Source organism: Pholcus phalangioides, unplaced genomic scaffold (genome assembly GCF_987345545.1).
Source record: "Pholcus phalangioides strain wild (caught in Gottingen) unplaced genomic scaffold, Ppha-v1.0 ptg000008l_1, whole genome shotgun sequence".
NCBI lineage: Eukaryota > Metazoa > Arthropoda > Arachnida > Araneae > Pholcidae > Pholcus > Pholcus phalangioides.
The window spans coordinates 37710818-37734619 of NW_028301601.1; the positions used below are offsets into that span (position 1 = coordinate 37710818).

General features: G+C 36.7%; 2 protein-coding genes across 4 annotated transcripts in view; one reads left to right on the plus strand and one right to left on the minus strand.

Moving 5' to 3' along the window:
* Nucleotides 1–3600, plus strand: part of LOC149084245 (CYFIP-related Rac1 interactor B-like) — a 38055-nt gene extending 34455 nt beyond the window's left edge. Inside the window, exon 10 of the mRNA XM_089234603.1 lies at nt 1750–3600. Within this exon, the coding sequence (XP_089090729.1) occupies nt 1750–1822 (73 nt within the window). The 3' untranslated portion in view covers nt 1823–3600. The remainder of the gene's footprint in view (nt 1–1749) is intronic.
* Nucleotides 3601–4925: 1325 nt separating this feature from the next.
* Nucleotides 4926–23594, minus strand: LOC149084246 (diamine acetyltransferase 1). Of its 3 annotated transcripts, none has more exons than XM_089234606.1 (6): nt 23471–23594; nt 20808–20900; nt 13896–13947; nt 13736–13801; nt 5926–6074; nt 4926–5144 (listed from the first exon to the last, which is right to left on the minus strand). In XM_089234606.1, exons 2-6 carry the CDS (start codon nt 20868–20870, stop codon nt 4959–4961), a joined length of 516 nt encoding a protein of 171 aa, XP_089090732.1. In that variant the 5' UTR covers nt 20871–20900; nt 23471–23594; the 3' UTR covers nt 4926–4958. The 3 variants fall into 3 exon arrangements, with proteins under 3 accessions (XP_089090732.1, XP_089090733.1, XP_089090734.1); XM_089234607.1 differs by lacking the exon at nt 23471–23594 and adding an exon at nt 21110–21217; XM_089234608.1 differs by lacking the exon at nt 13736–13801.
* Between the last annotated feature and the right edge of the window lie 208 nt (nt 23595–23802).

Sequence of the window (23802 nt, forward strand, 5' to 3'; positions counted from 1 at the left end):
TCATTGCAAATTGATTACTTAACCAAGACTTCTTACAAGGGCTGATATGAAATTTATTTTTTGGTTTTTTGCACTACAAATTTACTATAGAAGGGGTGTTGAAAAAGTCTGTGGGTCTACTAAAAACCACAGACAGGGATCAAGACCCCCTTCACTTCAAGAAAGTCCTTCCGCCATTTAAACTTAAATTACTGGTATTCTTAGGAAAAATGAATCAAAATGTGTTTTCAGTTTATAGAAAGTGTTTTCAAGAGAAATATTTGAAAATTCTGGTGCCTTGAACTATCCAGAATCTTGAATTTTCAAGACAAGTTATCGAGACTCTACAGTACAAGATCTGTTGCTTCAGATTATTAGGACTATTTGCATGCATAAACATACCATATACAAAAGTTACCTATCTATTTGCCATAGCTGTAGAAATGACTAATACAGTCGCCGCGTGTTATAGCGACCATTCCATTACAACGACCGGTAGGAAAAGTCTCAAATGTTTTCATATAACAACTGTGCTATGTTTTATTTCTGATATAACAACGTCCATTTTCTGTGGAACAGGGGGGGGGGGTCGTAATAACAAGCGTTGATTATATAATTTTATGAGCAGCTTATTATTTCATGTGTGTTGAGTTGGAACAAAGGATCTCAGTTTATAGTCTTGTTGAATAGAAAAAAAACAGCCGAAGAGACTGGATTTTTCTTTAGAACTGATACGCTAATATTTGTTACAGGTGAAAAAAAGATACTCTACCTCTTATGTTTCAAAAGATGCTCAAAAACCTTTCATTGTGAATGTTTTTGTATTATGTATGCATTTTTTTTAATGACCCTAAAGTTTTTGGAGATGTATTTATCAATAGTACATTAGATATAATTGGTATTTCTAAGTTAAATTTTGTGAATGGAATGTATTGTTTCAAAGTTGGATTGTTTGAAAATAGAGCGAATTTCCTTTTTTTTATGCACTGCAAGATTATAAAATAACAATAGTGAAAGATCATTATGATTTGTGTTCACAAGTGCAGTAGAATTTCAATCAACTGGGGTCTCAGATATCCACAGTAAACTTATCTTGTCTGATAAATTTTCTCCATACATATCAAGCTCTCTAATTTCATACATGCCATTTCTCAAATTTGTTTTACCAACCTTGATTTATGCCATGAATGGCATGTCACCGCAGAGTTTTCATTAAAGATTGAGAATTCCATTGGCCTTCTTTTGTAAAATGACACCAGACATAAAAGCACGTTGCCAACTAAACAAAAATTACTTCATTAATATTGTCAAACTTTTTTTTTTTTTATATTCTACACTTTAGTTTGCCTTTCTTGAGTCACTTTTAGCGCAAATCATTTTCAGTCTCTGACCATAGTTTTTCCAACACCGCATTCCATGATGATGCTGTTGATTGATTTATAACTTTAGTCTTTCAATTGCTGTTATCCAGGTGCACATCCTAAGATCCAGATAATATGGGACAAATTAGTCTGTCCTTTAAAATACAGGGCGATCCAGAAAAATCTACACAATCGTCCCTTCCTGACCATTCCTCTAAATCCATGCCTGCTACTACTTCCCAATTTACATTGTGCTTATATTTGTTAACTAAAACGCACTGAAAGAGATATTGACCATCTGACCCTTGTCTGGCCATGTGCCTTGATTAATCGAAATTGTACTGTAGTTTTAACAAGTTATGGAAGTGATTGTTTAATTTTGTAATCCTCCTCCTCCCTCTCTTTTCAGGCTGTGTATAAATTCCCTTGTGAATCAAGTTTTTCCTGCCTTTCTTTTTTCACCACTGGTTTGCAAGCGTTAAACATTTGCACCTCTCTTCTTCCAGTAATTATGTATCCTGTTGGTGATAATGATTGTCGATTTAGACTTGGAGTGGGTGGTTCTGTGGAACCTAGCATTGCGATCAGAGGTCTATTGTATTATTATATGACCCAAGTGCTTAAACCTATGTGCAAAGTACATTTCAATTTCACAAAGAAATTGAATAGTGGTTTCTTCCTTATATAAACAATCTCTACAGATTGAGTCACTACTAACTCCTATGACATTAAGATGTCCCTCAAAATTCCAGTAACCAATAAGTATAACGATTGTAAAAAACTATTTTTTCCAGCCACTTAGTCTGGCATATCTTTGGCTTGGCTTGATGCTTTTGAAAAAGTTTGCCAATGCATGTGCCTGGAAGTGGAGGCTTTGGCAACTGCTGTATCAGATAGGTCAGGTAGTGCTAACCTTACTTCTTCCAGAGTAAACATACTAAATATTTGTGCTTAGAGACCTTATCCTACATATTATCAAAGTACATTGTCCAATGATCTATGTGTACACTGCATGGCCAAAAAAAAGTCATGCATGTACTGTGTGTATCAGTGTTCCTACTATACAAGCCTTAGAGATTAATACTGTCTAGCAACAAAATTAATTCAGTTGAGTAACTTGACATATTTAATGACCAGCTTTATTCCCTAATGGATACTTTCTTCTCTGAAAGTGATCATGTGTTTAGTTTACATTAGTTTTATCATTTGGATTTCTCTGCACAAAGTTAACAACCAAATCCATTTCAGAGCTTATGAGACTCGTTAAAAAATAATCTGAGGAGTCATTCATCGGCGAGATTAATGCATTGAAAATCAATAAAAACATTGGTGCAAATCTGACTAGACATAAATATTGAGATATTGCGCGACCTCATAAACTTGTTATGACAAATGAGTGCATAATTCTTGCTGAAAGCGATCTAACAAAACATTAGACTATGCTATTTTTTGGCCAGGCAGTGTATCCTTAATGGTTTTTTCGTCAGAGTAAGAGAATAATAAATAACGAATCAAGCAGTCATTCAGGATGTGCTTCACACCTATCAAACATATCCATGATGAGGAAACTTTCATTTTTTTACTAATGACAATTCTTATCTCGTTATATTATTGTTTTCAAATACAAAAATCATATTCAAATTGTTTTGATTCTATGTAATTTGTCGTATGTTTACCAAAAACTATTTTGGAATAACAAAATAATTGTATTTATTGGCAGTTGTTACTTTTTTGTGTTGTTTAAATGTTTAATGAATGTTAGTTTTCTCGATACACACAATTTTAGGACAAACATGTGCAAAAAATAGATTCTGTTAGTTTCCTGCTGTCCTCGTAACAATTTCGCATGAATCGGCTGATTAAACCATTTAACCATATGATATAATGTTAATAATAAATACCTTTAAAAGTGTGAAAGAGTAGAATTATGTATATTGTCAAAAAGACTGAAATGTAACCATGTAATATCTGTTTTTTTGAAAAAAAGAAAAATCAAAGTCTTCATATAAAAAAATTTTCTTTACGCATAAAGTCCATGGAAAATGAAAGTTGTTTGTTTTAAATCCTCTTCACAGAGAAATCAAAGTATTATATTTTTTATGCATTTGTATTATATATTTAGCCGTCTCATTGTTCGGGTAAATCTCTGTAGCAGATTTACCTGAACGTTTATGTTGCAGAACATTTGTTATGTGAAAAAAAATTGTGTAAAACAAATGAACTTATTAAAATCACACACACAATAACTATCTTAAGAACGAAAAAAAAACCCTGCTTTTTGTGTGCCTACAATGTTTGATTTTTTTTTTATTTGCCTTGCTTAAAACTTCCAGGACACTGTCTGAGAAAATTACTTCTTAATGTTTCCACAACTGTGACAACATCTCTAAATATGTTATGTTCACCCGGGTGACACGTAAAAAGTTTTTAAAGAATCATCTTCAGCAGAAATTTACTTTTTCTCAGTGTTTTCTAATGCTAGTGGTTAGGAGAACGTTGATAATTCAATTATCCTGCCGAAGAGAGTTTGCCCCTCCCCGAGAAACTATTGACGATGGCTGCAAAAACCTGATCATGTTACTTATGGGAATTAACTTATCTAGACTAATTGTCTTCAACTGAAGGGATTTCCTACTGGTGTGCAAAATGTTTTGCCTAATTAATGCAGCAGCTACATAATTTGAGATTTAATAAACAAGATACTGTTTTTATGTTAGTTTTCCTTTTTTGTAGCCTTCAGCAGATCAGTAAATTATTTTCCCATTTTTACCGTTCCATGAAATTGTTCAACTTTCTAGTTGTAACCAGTGCCGTCTTAAGGCATGGGCCCACCCGGGCCCCTCAAGAGAAAAGGGGCCTCACAAAAATGAGATCTGGTTGAAATTTTCAAGAATTTGCCTATTAGGGCCTCAGAAAAATTACTTGGCGCGGGGGCCCCCATGATGCTCTTAAGACAAGGCCCTGGTTGTAACTCTGTTCAGTAGTCCAGAAGAAATAAGAATATGCTGCGTTCAACACTGTCCGTGGAAGCTTCAAAACAATATTTCGAAAAATTTTCCAACCTAATTTTAATACATACAGTAGCCACAGCTTATAAGAATCAACAACTTATAAAAATCAAAATGGGTGAACCAAACTTGATTCTTATAAGCAGTAACTACTGTACTTCTGAATGAACTTTAATTTCAAATTTGTCCAAATATGAAACTCTCTTCAGAAGCTAATTTTTTTCGAACTTTCGATATAACGACCTCCAATATAACATCTGTTTATCGTGAATGATGGGGTGATTATAACGGGTATCAACTGTATTTATACATAAATCATTTCTTAAATGTAACAAGAGAATCAATATAAAACTGATTCAGCAAACCCAGAGTGTTTGCTTTGTGCAGAAATAATGCAGGATATATTACATGGCACCAAGTCATTTCAGATGTCACAACTGTGGATGCAGACCAGAAATCGGTAAAAAAATTAGATGGCACATTTTCTGCGATCAGTCTTACCATTTGCAAACAAACGTATAATCCCTCAAATGGAAAAAGTTTCATTCAATAGACATCAAACACAATTGAAAGCCAGTAACAAAATATATTTGGTATTATTTCACTAACTTTAATGCTTTAACTTCGCATCAGTTGAACACAACTTGACCATAGCCTCCTTTGGTAGCCTAAACAAATTCCATTTCTGAGATGTGGTCAAGTTGAGGGCTCCTTTACGTTCATAGTATTCTATCGATGGTTTGTTCCAGCTCAGCACAGCAAAGTCTAACCTTGCGCAACCATTTTTCAGTCCTTCCTAAATACAATGTGTTAGAGATTGGAATAACTTAATTGATCATTTTTTCTCATGTGTATATTTCACTTAAATCATTAACTGCCTGCAGCAACGATTTCACAAATTGGAAAGCGCTGCAGTAGATTGACACTAAAGGCATAAAATTGCATTCAAATTTGGTAAATAAGGATAGTGATCAAGACTGGTACACTAGCTTCAGAATAGGAGTTCTGGAATCTCTATCCTACAAAGTACAGTATATAATCGATTGTATTATCCATAAGTAATCACCATTCATCCATGTGATGTATCCATGGATTCAGTATCTTAAGCATGAAACGAATGAAAGCATGTTGGCACATTTCCAGACAATACCAATAACATCAAACTAAAAGGATGATGGCAATGAGTATAATTCAATATTACTACTCTGGTGATGAAAGAAATAAAACTAATAATCTAAATCAGCGATTCCTGAAGGTTGTGCCACCAGATATTGTGGAGATATTTTATTTAACGTTGTAATATTTGATCATTTCTGTCGCACCATCGTCATTTTCTGAACAACTGTGGGATCTATATTGTATTTTTGATTCTAAAAGGCACAATTTTTCAATGTGTCGTATCAAGAGAGGTTGGAAAAAACTATTCAAGGGAAAGACTTCTTGCGGTAGCAATATTTCTGCAAGATCAGACAAGGGTGATGTGATCATAAAAAAGTTTAATTCCCAATCTCAATAAATATTGTCATAGGGAGGAAAAAAAATAATGGATACAATTTTGAAAGTGCATCACAATATACCTTTGCAACTGCTTTCCACAAGCTTGAACCAATGCCTTTGTTTCTGTGAGGCTCGGAAACAAATAGGTCTTCCATATAAATCGCTCTACCTTCCCATGTGGAATAAATGAAGAAATAAATTGAATAGCCAACAATTTTCTTACAGTCACCTAAAAACGATATTTTTTTAGAGCAATTTTTAAAGTTGGAGAAAAAAAATTGTTCGTAAAAAATCCATCAAATTAATGCAAGCAGTAGAGCGATGAATACAGAAAGATGTATCATAGAGATCAGCTGATCAGAACTTGGCTTAAAGTTTAATGATTATGAATGCTTATTCATTCATTGAATGAGGCATGTCTGAGCTCAGTCACAAGATACATAGTGTGATTAGTCATTCTAAATATATTGTTTTTTAAACTGAAACTAGTAAACAAAGACAACTGAATCATCGGCTAGCATTACAAATTAACTCTCAGTTGGGTGCAATGTGCTTGATGGGCACACATTAAAAAAACATAATGGGTACCTAATTAAGTTTATTTATGCAACTGCCAAGTGATGAATATTATTACTGGTAGTAAAAGAAAAGCACAAGTTTTTTTTCAACAAACCTTTCTCACAAACCTTTCTGCTAAAAAAAAGAAACTTATAAAACACAAAACTAGTCTAATTAAATTTTAATGAAATTTATGACCTACTATATCAAACACCAAAATTAGTTAGAAAATCATTCAAAAACGTTCACTATTGATGATATCAGTTATCTTAGGAGTAAAGCACCAATCACACACCATATATGAATCATGCCATGTTTTCAAAAATGTGAAGAGTTCAGGTGGAACAAGCTTCTCTGAGCAAAACTTGAATTTCCTGTAGTGAAGGTCAAGGACAAATTAAGTGAGAAGATTGCATACAGCACCCCAAAACAGGAAGTACTGGGAGTGTCTGGTGCCTAGTCGCAGGGCCTGTCAGATCAAATACACCTGATGGAGGGTTAAAAAAAATTCAGATATCAGTAAATATCGCCAAAGAGCTATACACTCAAAAGTTGATACAGGTCTTAGAACATGCATGCTGAACCTGTGGCCATTGAACTCAAACTTAATTTTGTAAAAATAAAAGCAGTGCAGAACCAGATTCCGTAAATGATGTGGCATATATTCACATCAATTTATTGACCAGCGGCACATTTCAAGATCACTTAATTGATCCCAACACATTCCCAGACCAACTTAAGTTACCCACAGCGCATTGCCAAATCACTTATGTGGCCCATAAGACACATTTTCAAACCAGTGAAGTGTCCCACACTTTTCAAAAGGTTGAGCACCCTTGAGCCAATGATGAGCTAAATGTAAAAATTTATTTGTTCAAATGTAATTTCATATAAATCTAACAAACTCTAGGTAGGAAATTAAACTGTTTCAACAGCCGTTTCGTATCTGGCACGTGATACATCAATTCTTATGGATTTTTGGGAGTAGAATTTGAATCTGCTCTTAAAAATGTGCTAACACATAATAAGGTTTTTAAGTAATTTAAATTTTTTAAATATTTTTGTGTTGCTTAAGTGGAGATTTCGTGCGATGAAATTCATTTATAAAATTAAATCTTCGACTATCTAAACTATTTGTAATTACACACGATACAGTGAGTCTGTAATTTGGAAAGCACTGAATCACAAATGTCAGAGGAGAATGAATCAGAAGATGTACAGACATGATTATGGCACATCACCTCACTTCATAGAACAGAAGGACCTGAAATAATTTTGTTGTTTGATTTGAAACTTTCTAAACAGCAAGTGGAATTTTTGAGTCCTAGGTTCTCTTGAAGCCTTCTGCTGAAGGACAGAAGATTTTAAGTTTCAAATCAAGAAGTGACTGTTTTTCTATATATTTTGAAATGTAGAATTAAATGTGTTTTTTTGATGTAAAAAGGCTGATAATGGGAATGGTGTTCAGCATAACTCACAGGAGAGGTGGGCAACCACTTTCAGTGCATGTGGCTTTTGCAGTGGACATATGAAGGCATGGCTCTGCTACTGGAGGCAATCAGATATGAATGTGATATGCTGTGATGGTTGGTTCCCTTTTTACATGTTTACAGGGTGGATTCGCAAAATACTGCTGCTTCCTTTTGTCTATGGGACAGTAGAGACACACACGAAGTCAACGAGTGGCTCATAAGAAAATCATATATCATTGGAAAAGATAATGTAAAAAAATTTTACATTAAAATTACATTTTTAAATTTTTGCATAAAACACTGGCTGAGCCAAGTAACAACATTTCACCTTCACTTCATATCAAGTTAGGTTTAACTGAGAATTTCATAACAGCTCTTGATAAAGGTCAGTTTTTCAATCATTTGAACAAAATATTTCTCAAATTTAGTGAAGGAAGGCTGAAAGGAAGCGTATTTGTTGGAATGAGAAAAATTTTGAAAGATCCCACTTTTGATACCAAGCTGGGAACTCGTGAATTAGCTGCTTAGTCCAAAAGCAAGAGAGTACTGCCTCAAGTTTTGATGATGCAAAGCGGGAGTCACAATTCCACAATCTTGAAAGCAGTGTTTTGTTTTTATAATAAAACTTTCCGGATACACCCACCCTTCGGGAACGCTTCGATATCTCTATGAGATGGGAAGCGGGGTGTGTCCGGTCTTCAAAGGACACAATATCCTTGGTAAAACCAATTAGAACTGGTATCCCAGATGACGAGCAAATTACAGTGGAAGAGATCAGGAGTATTGTCACAAGAATGAAGAATAGAAGAGCACCTGGCTTTGATAATATTAGTGTTCCCATACTGAAGACATTATTCGAAGCCAATGCCGAATCGTTTACTGAAATTCTCAACAGGTTCCTGGAATTATCTCTCTTTCCTAAACATTTTAGAAAGGGGAAGCTCCAGCTATTCCTTAAGAAAGATAAAGACCCACAATTGCTACGCTCATATCGTCCAATTTTCCTACTACCCACTCCAGGTAAGGTCTACGAGAAAGTTATAGTACAAAGACTTATGTATCAATTGGAGTGCATGAACTGGCTAAGTCCTCTACAATTTGGATTTCGTGCTGGAGGGTCAGCGGAGAAAGCTATAGATTCTCTGTTGCAAGTAATTGTCGGTATGCATCAACAAGGCTATCAGACGGCGATAGTCACGATAGATATCTGTGGAGCCTTCGATTCACTGCGCCATGAAATAATTATCAATCAACTTTGCCAACTGCCACTTCCTGGAAACCTGACGCGAGTTATTGAGAATATGCTTTCAGACAGATATATAATCATGTCCACAGACGGAGGAATAGCCATGAAAAAGCAGATGAAAGGGTGTCCACAGGGCTCATGCAGCGGTCCCTTGATGTGGTCACTTGTCCTTAACACGCTTTTACAGATAACCTAGGGCCCGCGGGTATATCTACAGGCATTTGCCGACGATTTGGTATATGTTATATCCGGCGAAGACCATATAGCAATAACGGATGAAGCACAGACAGTGTTCGGGAAATTGAGCAATTGGCTGGCAAATAATAAACTACAAATGGAAGTAGAAAAAAACCAGCTTCTTGTGGCCGCACCCAAAGAAAAAGATGAAACCTAAGATCTACATTGAAGGCATACGGATTCGACCGTCTCAGATAATACGATACGTTGGTGTGTACTTTGATAGTAAATTGAACTTTATGGCGCACATCCAAAAACAGGTTGACAAAGTAAATGGCACACTGCAATTACTGCGCAGATTGGCCGGATCAAAATGGGGAATGCAGCGAGCCTTTCGCAACATCTTGTACAAGACTATTGTACAAAGGCAACTTTCATACGGATGCCCCCACTTGGTATCAGCACCCAACTCAAAAACAAAAGAGAGCTCTGGATATCGCACAGCGTCCCTTTCTTGTATATGTTACAGGAGCATACGTTACAACCGCAAACGAAGTTCTGTATGTGGCTACAGGCAACCCAGCTTTGAGTATTTATATGGAGTACGAGGCTCTTAAGACCAGACTGCTACATCTTGAAAAGGACATAATATTGGACGAGCAGAGAATTTCGTCAAACCAATTTGAGCAGCGACATAAGCAATGGCTGTTTCACCCAAGCAGAGATCTCACCAAGTCTCAAATAATGCCATTTGGTATTGATAATATAGATTGCTTGGGCTCTAAGAAAATATTCACTGATGGCTCTAAAACAGAAACGGCTACTGGCTGCGCGTATGTGGTACTAGCGGAAGATGGTTCAATAGAGGAGCAATGGAGTCGAAGGTTAGCTAAAGAGAATAGCGTATTCCAAGCCGAGATTTTTGCGATACTCAATGCTGTTAAACGTGCGGAAGAGATGCTTTGTCCAGTAACAATCTTGACAGATAGCGCATCTGGCCTCCTAGCCATACAAGATCCTCGTTCACCTAACCCTGACGTATGAAGTATTCGTCTTATCCTACACGCTCATGACAACATAAGGTTAGTCTGTGTCAAAGTGCATGTAGGTATTGCTGGAAATGAAAAAGTGGATCAACTTGTCAAGGAAGCGACAACATTGAAAGACTTGGGTGTTCTACCTTGGTGGAGGAGTCATGCCCGCAATATCTTGAAAGACAGAATGCTTCATCTTTGGCAAGTTGAATGGAACAAGAACTCAACGAAAGACGTCTACAAGATACAACGTTGAGTGGCTTTGCGCAAGTGTGTATGGCCACGAACAAAAATGGCCGCTGTGGTGGTCGAGTGGTTATAGTGCCGGACTCGTGATGCGAGGATCCGGGTTCGAACCCCACAGTGGTGGTCGGCTGAAGTTGGTTTTCTGTGGTTCCCAACTTCAAGGCGCAAATGCGAGCCGATCTCCCCGTTAAAAAGTCTCGCCACAGAGAGCAACAGTCCTACAACGGTAAATCATTCAGCCATAACACTTCACTCATAGTTAGTAAAACTGGGGGCAGATGGCAGCACTACACATAACAAGCATTACACAGAAACAAACTTTACGTCAGGTTGCACTACACGTACACGCACATTCCCGCATGTACCTATTCGTTGGGGGGTTCCGCGGGGGGGGGGGTGCATGTGTGGTGTAGCAGTAGTAGGTAGGGGCTCGGGGATCCATGATGTTCTTAAGTCAGCCACCTCGTTGGGCAATTTGTCTGTTGTGGCGTTGTATTTGTATTTGTATATAATCCTTTTAACTGAGCATGGTCCATTTCCGACATACTTGCAGCGCTTTGGACAATCATCTCACAATGCTTGTAAGTGTGGTGCTACGGGCTCGCTATGGCATTACGTCTGCCAATGTCCACACACATCAGCTTTTCATTTTGGTCAGATGTCACAAAGTCAGATGACGGCATTCAAAAGAAGAATACTTATAAGTCCGATGAACTTCTCGCGCATTCAAAATTTGATTCAATTTTTAGACCATAACCTATATTTGCTGCACGACAAGAAGGGTGGACTACGGAAGAAGCAGGATGAATTTCAGCCTTCCAGACCAGTAAAGCTGATACCAGGGAGAGTCTACAACTTGCGGCCACGAAGGGGTACTGGAAATTCACGAAACTGATACGTCGTTAAACGGCGAACTTTATTGGAGAAACTATGAACACTTAACATGTTAACATGGTGAATCAATGCCACCCATAATCCAGCTAGCTAGCCAATGCAGCTTCGGGAATGATGAAAATCTCTTAATTGCCCAGGAGAATTAAGACGTCGGATGCTTATGGAACAGGAATGTGTGCCTAGAATGAGCTAAAGCATCTGGGTGTCCGAACATTGGCTGACTTGGACACTTGGACAAGGACATGTGATGCAAACATGACATTGATTCGTCGTTGTACAGCCTACACGACTAGTGATATCCAATGAACGCGGACGGACCGCCACCAATGGAATTTGATTATTGAGTCCAGACGTGCCAAGGAAGCTATAATATCAATTTAGATTTCGATTCTTAGATCATGATTTATCATAATTATTCCATTGATTTATACTCCTGTAATTGGACTTGTTATTCTGTTATACAAATTTATATAGATATATATACATATTTAATAAAATTCCGGATGCACCCATCTTTTGGGAACGCTTTGATATCTCCTTGAGATGGGAAGCGGGGTGTGTCCGGTCCTTCAATGTTCAATGCTTAGTCCTCTTTCAAAATGGTTATCTACATCTTTCTTGGCAATAGAGAGGAGGATAACTATGTTTCCATAGTGAGTGATTTGTTAGACAACAACAACATGGGATCCAAGATGTCTCTTAAAACTCAATTTTACTCTGATTTCTTGAGAAAATTTTAGGTGCTTTTAGAGATGACCAACGACAACACTTTTATTGTGGTATCCTCACTATGTAGCATCATTATCAGAGACATTGGAATCCTTCAATGATAAGGTATTACAGTTAGTTTTTAATCAGGGAGATTGATGATACACTTCACGAGTCTCAAACGGTCTTCAAGCAGTCTGAAATGCACTTAAACCTTTCAAAATATATTATTAATTTAAGTGCTTTTTCATATACATTAACTGGAAAACAACAGTAAACTCCGAGAGGTTTTTTTAAAATTTATTTAAAACCAGTCAATATTAGCCAACATTATATTTTTGTACTTTTGTGATAGTTATATATCTCAAAAATATGACATGATAGAGGGAAACTGATTTCTTTTTGGGGAATTCAGCACCCCAAAATTAGGAAAATTCACCTATTTACTAAGCAGGTACATAAAAAAAGTTTTAATTTGTTGACTAGTGTTATTTGCACTATTTCTTTGGTCTCTGGCATATTATCAAATATCCACATAAATAAACAAAATTATTTTGTTTCCCACATCAGACGTTTTGCAGTGAATTGAAAAATAGTGCAACAAAAAAAATAACTATGTGTTTTCCTCTGTTTCAACCCCCCCCCCCAAAAAATATTGAATTAGTGTTTTAAATCAATCATTGAATTAGTGTTTGATCAAAAATCAAACATATTTATCTTAGTGAGCGTCAAAATTAGCAGAGATATTGAGAAACAAAAAAATCCCTTATTATAGCTGGAGAAATGGGATGCCCATTACATGGCTGCCAAGTCTCCTGGATTTTTCTGGGAGGCTATGGAATTTCTTGTTCCAGAATCCTGAAAAATCTTATATCTCCCAAATTTTAACCATGATGGCAAACAGAAAAACCCTACCTAAGGACAAAAAATTATTCTAAAAAAGAATTTAAACAGAAAAGTCTGTTGCTTGTGTTTCTTTTCCCCCAAAATGATGTCACACGCACAAAATAAATTGTTGCTATTGCGCTAGATCTGAAATGCTTGAGATTGGTGAGGAAAAGACAAAATTTTCCAAACAGCCACCATTATTTCGCTTATGCACAGTCAAATTGGTGAGGCGACTCATGCTCTGGATGACTATGCTTCCTTTTTAGTGTGTTTTTTGTAGCAATTTTTTGTTGCTATAATTTTGATGCGATTGTAGGCCTAGTAATGACAAGTAATTTAACCTGCTGCTGAGGAATAATTGCAAAGGCTAGTGCAACATCATTTTTCAAAAAGAAAAACCTTACAATTTTACTTTCATTAATTAAAAATCCCTCTTTGTATTTACCTGTGCATGATTTTTGTACAGAGTTAGGATCTTTGCATATATATAAAAATCCCTTCTTAATTCTCATTCCCCCAAAGTTAGCTGCTGCATCATTAGATTTGAGTATGTTATGGAATTATCTTGAGAACTAAAAAATAATTCATACACAGGTCTTTGGAATTCGTTCATAAAAAAAGGCTGAAATTATAAAATGTTATTTAAGTAGAAAACACAAAGCATCACCATCTTCGATTTCAGCAACCAGCGCATGATAAAACGGTCTGCTACCGAATCCATCTTCTATCAAATCTGGAAAAATCAGACCCTGTTTCATCATCAAGAGAATGTAAAAGGTACTAAACAGGGACATATTATTAAAAAAAGTCAAGATTTTATCACTAGCCTTTCTCTGTAATCTGTGGTCCTTCTGGATATTTTTCATAATCCGCCAGTTCCTGAAAGCGTAAAAATGACAGTTGCAGGTAAGAAAGAAAGCAATTTACCTTTCCTCCAAAAAAAAAGTTTTACTACATATAAATATTCCAGAATCTCGCTTTTGTTCAAGTCGATGATTTAGTAATTAATTTTAAGACATCTTTGGATGTCAAGTTTGGGAAATTGTTCAGGAAATTATAATAACCTTGAATGTTATTTTCAGAGACATAATTCAATGTTTGTATCAGGGTTGGACATTTCACTGACAAATACATAGTTTTGCCGGGACAGCGCCATAAATGGTTTTATAAAAAAAGAATTGACTCAATGTAATCTATAATGTAATGATTCATACGAATACATACACACACACACACTGCATTGATCCATTTCGTCTAAAGTACAGTACTACCTTTGAGAACTTTGGTAGAAATATAAAAACAGAACTTTAAGATCATATTAAATAAAAAAATTCAGTGTGTTGTGTATCCCAGAGACTTGAAATCATTACGACTTTATAATGTTGTATTGTGTGAAGTAATCTGGTGGAAAATACATTTACAAATAAATGAATAGATACAGTTTATGCTCGTTATAGAGATCATTCCATTACAATGACCTGTAGGAAAAGTGCCTAATGTTTTCATATAACAAATATCCTATATTTTTGCTTTCGATGCAGAGACCATCCGTCATCTGGGATGATCAGGATCTTATAACAATATACAACTCTTTTGCATTGATTTTTTTTTTTGAAATAATACTAGACATAAATAAGTGTGGGAAGTATCAATTTGTTTGTTGCTAGGCAAAAACCTATTTTTGTCAGGATGTTTTTTGCTCTATTCTCAGTTATGGCAAAAATTTACCCACCCTAAAAATTATTATTGAACTAAAATTTGAGGTTTCATTTGTATAATAAATAGAAAAATAAATGCACAATAATGCCTCACATGCATAAATAGGAAAAAAATCAATTTTTACCAGGACACTTTTTTACCGTGGTTTCTTTTCTATTTATGGCAAAAAAACTTGCCAACCCAGATACAGTGAAATCTTGATACAATGATACTTTGTTAAAAAATATTGTTATAGAGGGATTTATTGCTATATTCAGCATCGGTGTAGTGAGGTTTCACTGTACAGTAATACTTCAACTTACACTACCCTTAGAGGTGTGGTCACACCGGGGCCCACACTCATGATAATACGAATGAAAAAATATATGTCAATTTAATTTTTTTTAGTAAGTAAAACAACGTGTCCTGAGCTTCATCTAACGAAATAAAAAATTCATACTATGGAAACTTATTCGTCTCACAAAAGGAACTCAGCCGAATGCTTTCTTCAATTCTCATATTTCTTTTATTGTCTTTTATTTTCCTGAAATTTCATTAACTCTTGAATTATATTTCTTTCATTCATTCTGAGCTTCCATAGGTGCTGATATTACTTTCCTTATCATTAATATTCGTCAATCGTAAATTTTTATTAATTTCTATTTTTTTTTCATTGGCTTCTAATTTTCATTAATTTTGAAATTGTTTCTTTCATAAAGTCTAAATTTTACTTTGGTTAAGAATTACTTCTTTGCTCAAAATTTTCTTCCATTCTGAATTTTCATCACAACTTAAAATTTCCATTAATTCTGTGTTGAATATACAGTAAAACATGTCTTCAACGGAAAAACATCATGGTCCCGTGATTTCGATGCCAAAATACACATTAAAAAACCAGGATTAAACGGAACCAGTCTAACGTGGAAACGGAAAGGAAAATTATTCCCTTCAATGGAAAATGTCAAGAACACTGTGAGTGTTTGGCAACCAACAGAGCAAAGAATCATACAAAATGTCAAAATTCTCCACCAAAATCATTTACTCAATCTATGCTTGCAAATGTGAGTTTTACATCAACCCCTTAGGTCAGCAAAAAACTGTTTCTGTACTTGATGCTGTGATTTTGATAAGCCATATGTAGTAAAGCAGTTGCTTTCTGAAATTGTAACAAAATTTTTTGGAAAAGCAGGCTTTTCCACGGGAGAAATCAGTGTAAGGGTTGAATTTCCAAATGATATTCAAGGCACAAAATTGTATGAAAGCTGTGTGCATTCCATGATCGCATGGCTGGAATTAATTAGAGGGTTAAAGGGGGGCAACTGTCCCCTGGTGGCTGATTTTAGGAGGGCGGCAAATTTTAGGTAGGTAGGAACTTTATACAGATGTGGCCAAAACTTGTAATTAGTAATTATAGACTAATTATTCATTTATTTATATACTCAATTATTTTAAATATAATTAATTTTATCTTCTACTAGCTATATTACCCAGCGCTGCCCAGGTTTTCTTCAATTGTTGGGAAGATTGAAAAGGTGACAAACCATTATAAAGGAATAAACTATTTTATACATAATACTGGCAGCATTAAAAAATTAACAAACCATTGTAAAGTCATATGCATGTCTGAAACGCATCGTTAGGGAACCACAGTAACCAAAGTAAACATTCCAAAAGTGATTGTTGAGGCCCGGAACCATTGTTGCCCAAGTTTTTTGTCCATTTCGGGCATTTACTCAGCTCTTTTATAGTAGCCTATCATTCAAGTCGGGTCCCTTTTGGTATACATTCAGCCCCCCGTATTCGCGGGGTTTTCCCCTTTATGGAAATTTTTTTTGCAACACTCAGAATTCATCACTGATGTGTTTTGTATACAAAACTTGAGTTGTGCATGTTTAGAATGGCTCACTAATGATATTACTGTCATCACTAGAACCGTGTGTAAACTCCCAAGAGAGAAACAGTCACCTCGGGTTGGATTAACCCCGTTGGACACAATGTGCGCTAAAGGACACAACCAATTCTACAGAGCCAACTGAAGAGACATTGTCACGTTAGCGAAACAAGTGGGTGGAGAATGGTTCAATGATATAGATGTCGAACAGCTAATTAATAACAGTTCAGAGGTATTGCCGCTGTGGTGGTCGAGTGGTCATAGTGACGGACTCACATCGCGGGGACCCGGGTTCGAGTCCCACCGTCGCCACAGCGGTCGTCGGTTGAAGTTGGTTTTCTGTGGTTCCCAACTTCGAGGCGCAAATGCGAGCCGATTTCCCAGTTAAAAAGTCTCGCCACAGAGAGCAGCAGTCCTACAAACAGTACAAATATTCAGTCACTACACATCACTCACTTAACTTCTGAGATATACATGGCAGCACTGAAACATCATACACAACATTAGATACGCACTCAGACTGTTAGGTACACACACACTTACACTTCCGGCACAACTCACTAGGTAGTAAATTGCCTCTGGCGATAGACCTGAATTGTGCTCGGTTTGAAAAAAAAAGTTCAGAGGTATTGATCGAAGAGCAATTAATGCAGTTGACTGCTCCTGAAACTGAAGCGGTACCAGATGAAGATCAATATAAAAACACAAGTTCACCATGAGTAACATAGCAGAAGTGCTTTGCACGCTCAAATCAGCAATAGATTGTTTTCATGGCATAGATCCCTCTATGGTACACTCTTCACATGTAGAAAAATTTGTAGAAAAAGCCTTGACATCATATCCCAACGTACTTGATGATACGAAGAAGAAACTGCAAATAGAAATCACAACGTTCTTTCAGAAAACATTGCTAACAATTTCTGCACCCTCTTTTACATTCCCATATACCTCTGCGTTACCCTGCTCTTCTCATGCTGTTCAATAAACGAGATATACAAAAAAAAAACTATGGTTTCGGTTATTTGCTGTCATCCCTGGAACGTAACCCCCGCGAATACGGGGCGGGGACGCGACTGTATATGTAAAATTTGGCAATGATAGATCTAAAATTGTAGATTTGTATAGAGAACACTCAGACAGGAAATCAATTTTATATATATAGATTTTTAAATTACTTAATTTATTTCGATTATCGAAATGAGATCGTTACATAATTTTACACATTGTATCAATTGAACCTTCATTAAACGGAAACCTGTGTTCAACAGAAAGAAATCTTGGTCCATTGTGATTCCATTGAAAAAAGACAGGTTTTACTGTATTTATATTGTGTATATAAATGTTTTTTTTTGGATATTTTTTAGCATTCTTGTGTATTCTGAAATAACGCATGAAGTTTTGGGTACCAAATTCTCCTCCTCCTCCAAAACTTTTTAGATATCCCTGCAATAGCCCCGCGAATGGTAAGCGTGACCCTGATACATATGGTCGAACCCCGATTTAACGAATCAGGACAATCAAAAATCTAAGAAATCAATACTTTTATTCATTAAATCAGGTCAAATTGATCCAAAGCGACAAATTTTAAATGACTTGGGGGGCATCTTACTTTGGGGGTTGCTGTTACAAGTTATTTCTGACAACAATTGAAAAAAATATGTAGACCTAAACTTGATGTCTCTCAGGACTCATGAAAAAATTGTGTGATACAAGTTTGTTTGATACATCAAATGTTTTTATCAAATTCTGTCGGAATTGTCATTTTTTAACTAACCAAAAAACGTTTCCTCTTCAGACGATCCACCATTCTTTGTTCGTCAAGACAGAGCACAAACTTTTGTAAAATTATTACTGAAAAAAGTCATAATTGCCTTCCTTAAATCATGTGGTCAGCACGCATGTTGGAGTTGCACCGATTGCTGAAACCTTCTCACAAACATTATGACAGAAAGGCTCCATTGTCTCCTTTATTCAAAAACAGGTTCCTGTTCCCCTTTTTTTGTTTGTCACTAAAGAAAGGCTGAAGGTTAAATCTTCAGATTGGGGTTTTGAGTAATGGAAGAATGGGAATTTTTTTTTCTTTTTTTTTTTGGATAGTTTAAAAAATATTTGTTGTGTATCAAGGTTTTTATTCCTTAAATAGGGGTTTGGCCTCTATTTTCGCTAGAATTTTAGAAAAAATTTATTAAATCGAGGAATTTGTTGAATCGAAGTTGGTTAAATCAGGGTCCGACTGTATAATCATTTCAGTACATAATCATTTTCTTTCCAAAAGTTTGACAGGGCTCTAACCTGAAGGCACGTATAATAAATTTACAACAAAATCAATGTAGAGAGCCCTCTAAAACTCGTTGCTTATGGGATCTGCTCAATGATATGAATGCCCAGTACAGTGGAACCTCTCTATAACAAGTACTCATAGGAAGTAAACATTTTTTCAATTAACAGAGAGCATTTGTTAATGTACAATGAAACACATTGAAGATTGTGCAATTAGCAGTTGGTAGAAAATGACGTCCGTCCTTTGTTAATGCAGTGTATATAGAAAACTGGCTGTGTGAAGATATACTGAAATTTTAGAATAAAGAAATTCTTCTCTACCCTCACAAGGACTCAAACCCTGGTCTCTCGTATGCCGTACGAGTGCTCTACCTGTAAGCTATGAAAGCAAATAGAATATTTCTTCCTTGGCAAGGAAGTGGTTTGAGTCCCCTTCAGAGCAGATATGAATTTACGCCACTTGAAACATCAATATCTCTTCAAACAGCTAGTTTTCCATGTAGCCTATATTGTATTAACAGTTTGTGTCTGTCCGTTAACTGAGTGTTGTTATGGGAGATTCTGCAGTACCGACTACAATATTTACTATGCAATGTAAAGATTTGACATGTGCAAAAAAAATTGACAAAACTGTTTAAAAAATCAGCATTAATAATTTAGAAAATTTGATCATCACATAGGCTTTATTATCATGAATTACGTCACTTGAAATCAGTGTCGTAACTAGCCATTCTTGTGCCCTGTGTAAGAATTTGCATTCAGGCCCCTTCTTAGGCAAAGAATGGCCCATTTAGGAGCATCCTGGATCCCTTCCAAGTGGGCCCTGTGCTGGTGCCCCTGTAGCACCTGCCTAGTTACGGCACTGCTCGAAATATATATTAATGTACGGGAAGTTGATAGAAACGGTTGTATCATAAAACATTGTTTTTTCTCTGAGTTCCCTCTGTGATACTATAATCGACATTATTTATTAGAATCATGGATAATGTTATCATTTGGGTATTGGAAGCAAGGAACGGAACAGGCCAATACCATAATATAGGAATTTTTTTTAAAATAATTATCAGGACTTTGGGTAAAAAATGCTTAAAAAAAAAATTCCCATCGAAAGTGGTTTTTTTCTATTGCGCATTCTGAAGCTAAAGTTAAATTTTTTCCCTGTAAGTTATCATCATCAGGCTGCAAGACTATATAGGAGGCTACTACTACTACTTAACCATACATACACCTTGTATGTAGGAGCTAGAAGTTGTTCTCTCTCATCTCCCTTGTTGACAAACATTTCCGCACTTAATGTTGTAATCAGTCCCTAGTATTCCCTGTGATCCTGTATATGTGGAGCTGCTTTTGCACAAGCATTCCTATAGTGAAGGCAAGCGTATGAAGGGAAAAAAACCCTTTCCTTCAGTTCTTGATCAGTCCACAAGATTCAAATTTCTTTTTCCGGGAGACTTTCTCAAGAGAAACGTACTACCTACATTAAAGAAGTAACGTAATTAGTGACATACACATTAGGCAGTTTCATTCCAGCACATGGCTGATTAATAAAAATTTAAAATTTTAGGTTAAAAGGGGGGGGGGGTCCCGTTTTAGAATAAAATTAAAAAAATAGAAATGATTGAATATTTCACAACCAATTATGTAGGGAAAAACCTGTTGTCTCATTTACCTCACGTTTCATTCAACCAAACGGGTTTTATGGCCACCGTACTTGTGAACAAGCCTTTTTTTGCATATAGTTATACGTTCAATTATTGTTATCAGAAACCTTGAGTCCGATGCAATCGCATTAAGCGACATGGACTGTTTATATTTTACACATGTAAATACAATCAGTGTTAAACACAATCATGAAAATGTTCAGTTATACCTGAATTAACTCTCGAATATGTAGGCAATCATCTTTCAAAGCAGGACGAATAATAAAAGCCATATTAAGTCTGGAATATTCCACAATTCAAAGCTGGCAAAAATTAAACAATAGTAGCATCAAAAGCAAAATACAAATAACAAAATATCATAATTATTCAATGTTAAATAATATACAGTGCAACGCAGCAGTGTTTCTCAAACTTTTTTCCAGTTTTTTATGCCCTTCATATGTCAAAAATTCCCACTCCCGGGGAGTGGGAAAATAAAAACAGTTGCATTGCAACAAAAAACTAATAATACCCAAGAATTGATGAAGCCTCATAGTGGGGACCATATGCTCCCACAACCTGCAGCTGGGCCCATAGTTTGGGATCTTTCGCAGGCCACAGTCAGATCTTCCACGGGCCCGTCTACAGACAATTTATAACATGAAAAAAAAACAAAAAATTATGAGCATCTATTAGGGCATTTTTCTTTTCCAACCGAGTATAACTCAGGTCCATTGCCATCTATGGGCAATTTCCTACCTAGTGAGTTGTGTTGGAAATGTGTGTCTACCTAACAGTCTGAGTGTGTATTCTGTCTAGTATTCTGATTTTTCAATGCTTCCATTCAGGGCTGCAACTAGATGCTTGGTCATCTGGAGCAAATGCGAATTTCGGGGTCTCCTTGTAATGTTGAAGGAGAGGTTTGACAATGAAATTTGTGCTCGCCCCCTTTTTGGTCCAGCACCTGGGGCATATTACCTGCCTGCTCCCCCGTAGTTGCTGCCATCTAAATTTCAGAAGTGAAGTGTAATGATTGAATTACATTTATACCTATTTGTAAGTCTGTTGCTCTCTGTGGTGAGACTTTTTTAAAGAGGAGATCGGCTCGCATTCACACCTTGAAGTTAGAAACCACAGAAAATCAACTTCAGCCGACCACCACTGTGGCGAAGGTGGGGTTCGAACCCAGGACCTCGCGATGCAGGTCCATCACTATGACCACTCGACTACCACATCGGCTGTCTCGGGTCAAAGAGCTGCAGCCATAGCATCACATCTTCAGCAGAGCCCCAGGCCCATAGACAGAGATAGTTACATCAGCTGAGTCCACCTTTGATGATGGGGGCATTTCCCCCCCCCCCCCACCAGTATTGCCACCTATGTTCAGACCGGACTTTCACTGGCTTCTTCATTGTATGAAAAAAAAATGAAAAAAAAAAAAAATGATGAGAATCATCCCGGGCCCTGTCAGATCCCCCTTGTGGGAGGGCATGGCTGCAGCCCTTTCATATGCTATAAAAAAAACTTTTGATGACCCAATCAAAAGTCTGGTCTGGGTGGGGGCCTCGCTCCAGGATATGGGGTAAGTCATGCCTGTCAACCTCACTTCCGTGGGGGGCCATGAGCGGGGCATTTTGTTCCTGTGCTCCAGGGTATCGTGGCGCACCTTTGGGACCCTTCAAGTATTGCGTCATCATCGATGGGGGGGGGGGAGGGGGTTTCCGATTTTCTGACTTTTGATGACAAGGGGGGGGAGGGGGGTTTGGATAATGCTTACGTCATCAACTACCTTTTATGAAAATATGAAATATTTTTATTGGCATCTTACTTGGTGCGCCAAAAACGAGAAAAAACTTTCGATAGTTTCTGAGCAATTGAAGTAACATCCTTCTATTGATAAGTGCCCTGCAGAGCCACTTTAGTGATCTCAATGTTTCGCGGATCCAAGTGATCTGGAAATGTGTCCAAGCTGCTTAAGTGCTCTGGAACTGTGCCACGCATCACTTAAATAATCTGAGAATGTGCCGCGGGTAATTTGAGTGATGTAGAACCGCACTGAGGGCCAGTTAAGTGCTCTAAAACTATGTCACGTGTCACTCAAGGGATCTCTAAATATGTCACGGATCGCTTAAGTGTTCTGGAACTGTGTCTCAGGTCATTTAAGTGATCTAAAAATATGCCACGTGCCGCTTAAATGTTCTGGAATTGTACCACGGGCATGGGCGCGGATATAGGGGGGGGCATGGGGGGCCCCCAGACTTCGAAGTCTATTTCCGCCTATGAGCACGGGACACTTAAGCGATCTGTAAATCTGTCGCTTAGTTCATTTTTACAAAATTAGGTTTGAAGAGGGCAGGCCGCATCAAGTAACCCCCAGGGCCATATTTGGTCCGCGGGACAAGGGCCTTTATAAGATAAATTTTGAGTTCATAACCTTCAAATAACATTGAAATTAACAGAAATTGATTATAACAACATATAAATGTATTTTCTTAAAAATTTTCAATTTTAAAAAAATTTGTTTTTTTGCATTAAAAAAATAAATTTTTGATCGTGGGAAGGGGGCACGAGAGAGCCCCTCTATGCCGCCCCCCCCCCCCCATCTACGTCTCTGATCCCACCAATAGTTTTCAGAGGGGCAGAGCTGATGACGAAATTTTGCTGGGAAGGGGATCAGCGTTTTGCTTACTTTTGCTGACAAGGGGGGGGGGAAGGTCAAAAATGGCTAAAAATTTGAATACGTAATACTTGAACGACCCCTTTTGGGAACCACTATAGTAAGGTATTTCAAAATTTTGATTCCGCAAAGATCACTGCCGTGGAGGAAGAAGAGACACTATCCGTCCGAGAGGTCCGGCATTTCACAACAAATCCCAGAACAAAAATATTTTACCTGACTAAGGATTTTTCCCGTTTTGAGCCAGTGAATATTAATTTCAGAAAGTTTTGATTTAGCTCCACTTTAAAACACTTAAAACATTCTCCACTCTAAAACATTTATCTAACATTTTTTGATTGGTCGATCAGTTTGACATAATTTGACGTCATCAGCTAACTGTTCAATCACCAAATCAAACAGATAATCATCATTTATAGTGATTAAAAATGTTATTAATAATATTTTTATTGCAAAAACTGCGATCTGATATTTTTCAATTTAATTAGTGAAAGATCCTTGAGATGAAAACTCAAACTTCATGGGATTCAGAATAACGTGACCATATT

Coding starts and splice junctions, on each gene's coding strand:
- LOC149084246 (XM_089234606.1), bottom strand. CDS start 20,870: ATGGCTTTTATTATTCGTCCTGCTTTGAAAGATGATTGCCTACATATT. Junction 6,075..13,735: donor GGTTGCTGAAATCGAAGATG/GTGATGCTTTGT, acceptor TATCGTTTTTAG/GTGACTGTAAGAAAATTGTT. Junction 5,145..5,925: donor TGTGGAAAGCAGTTGCAAAG/GTATATTGTGAT, acceptor CATTGTATTTAG/GAAGGACTGAAAAATGGTTG.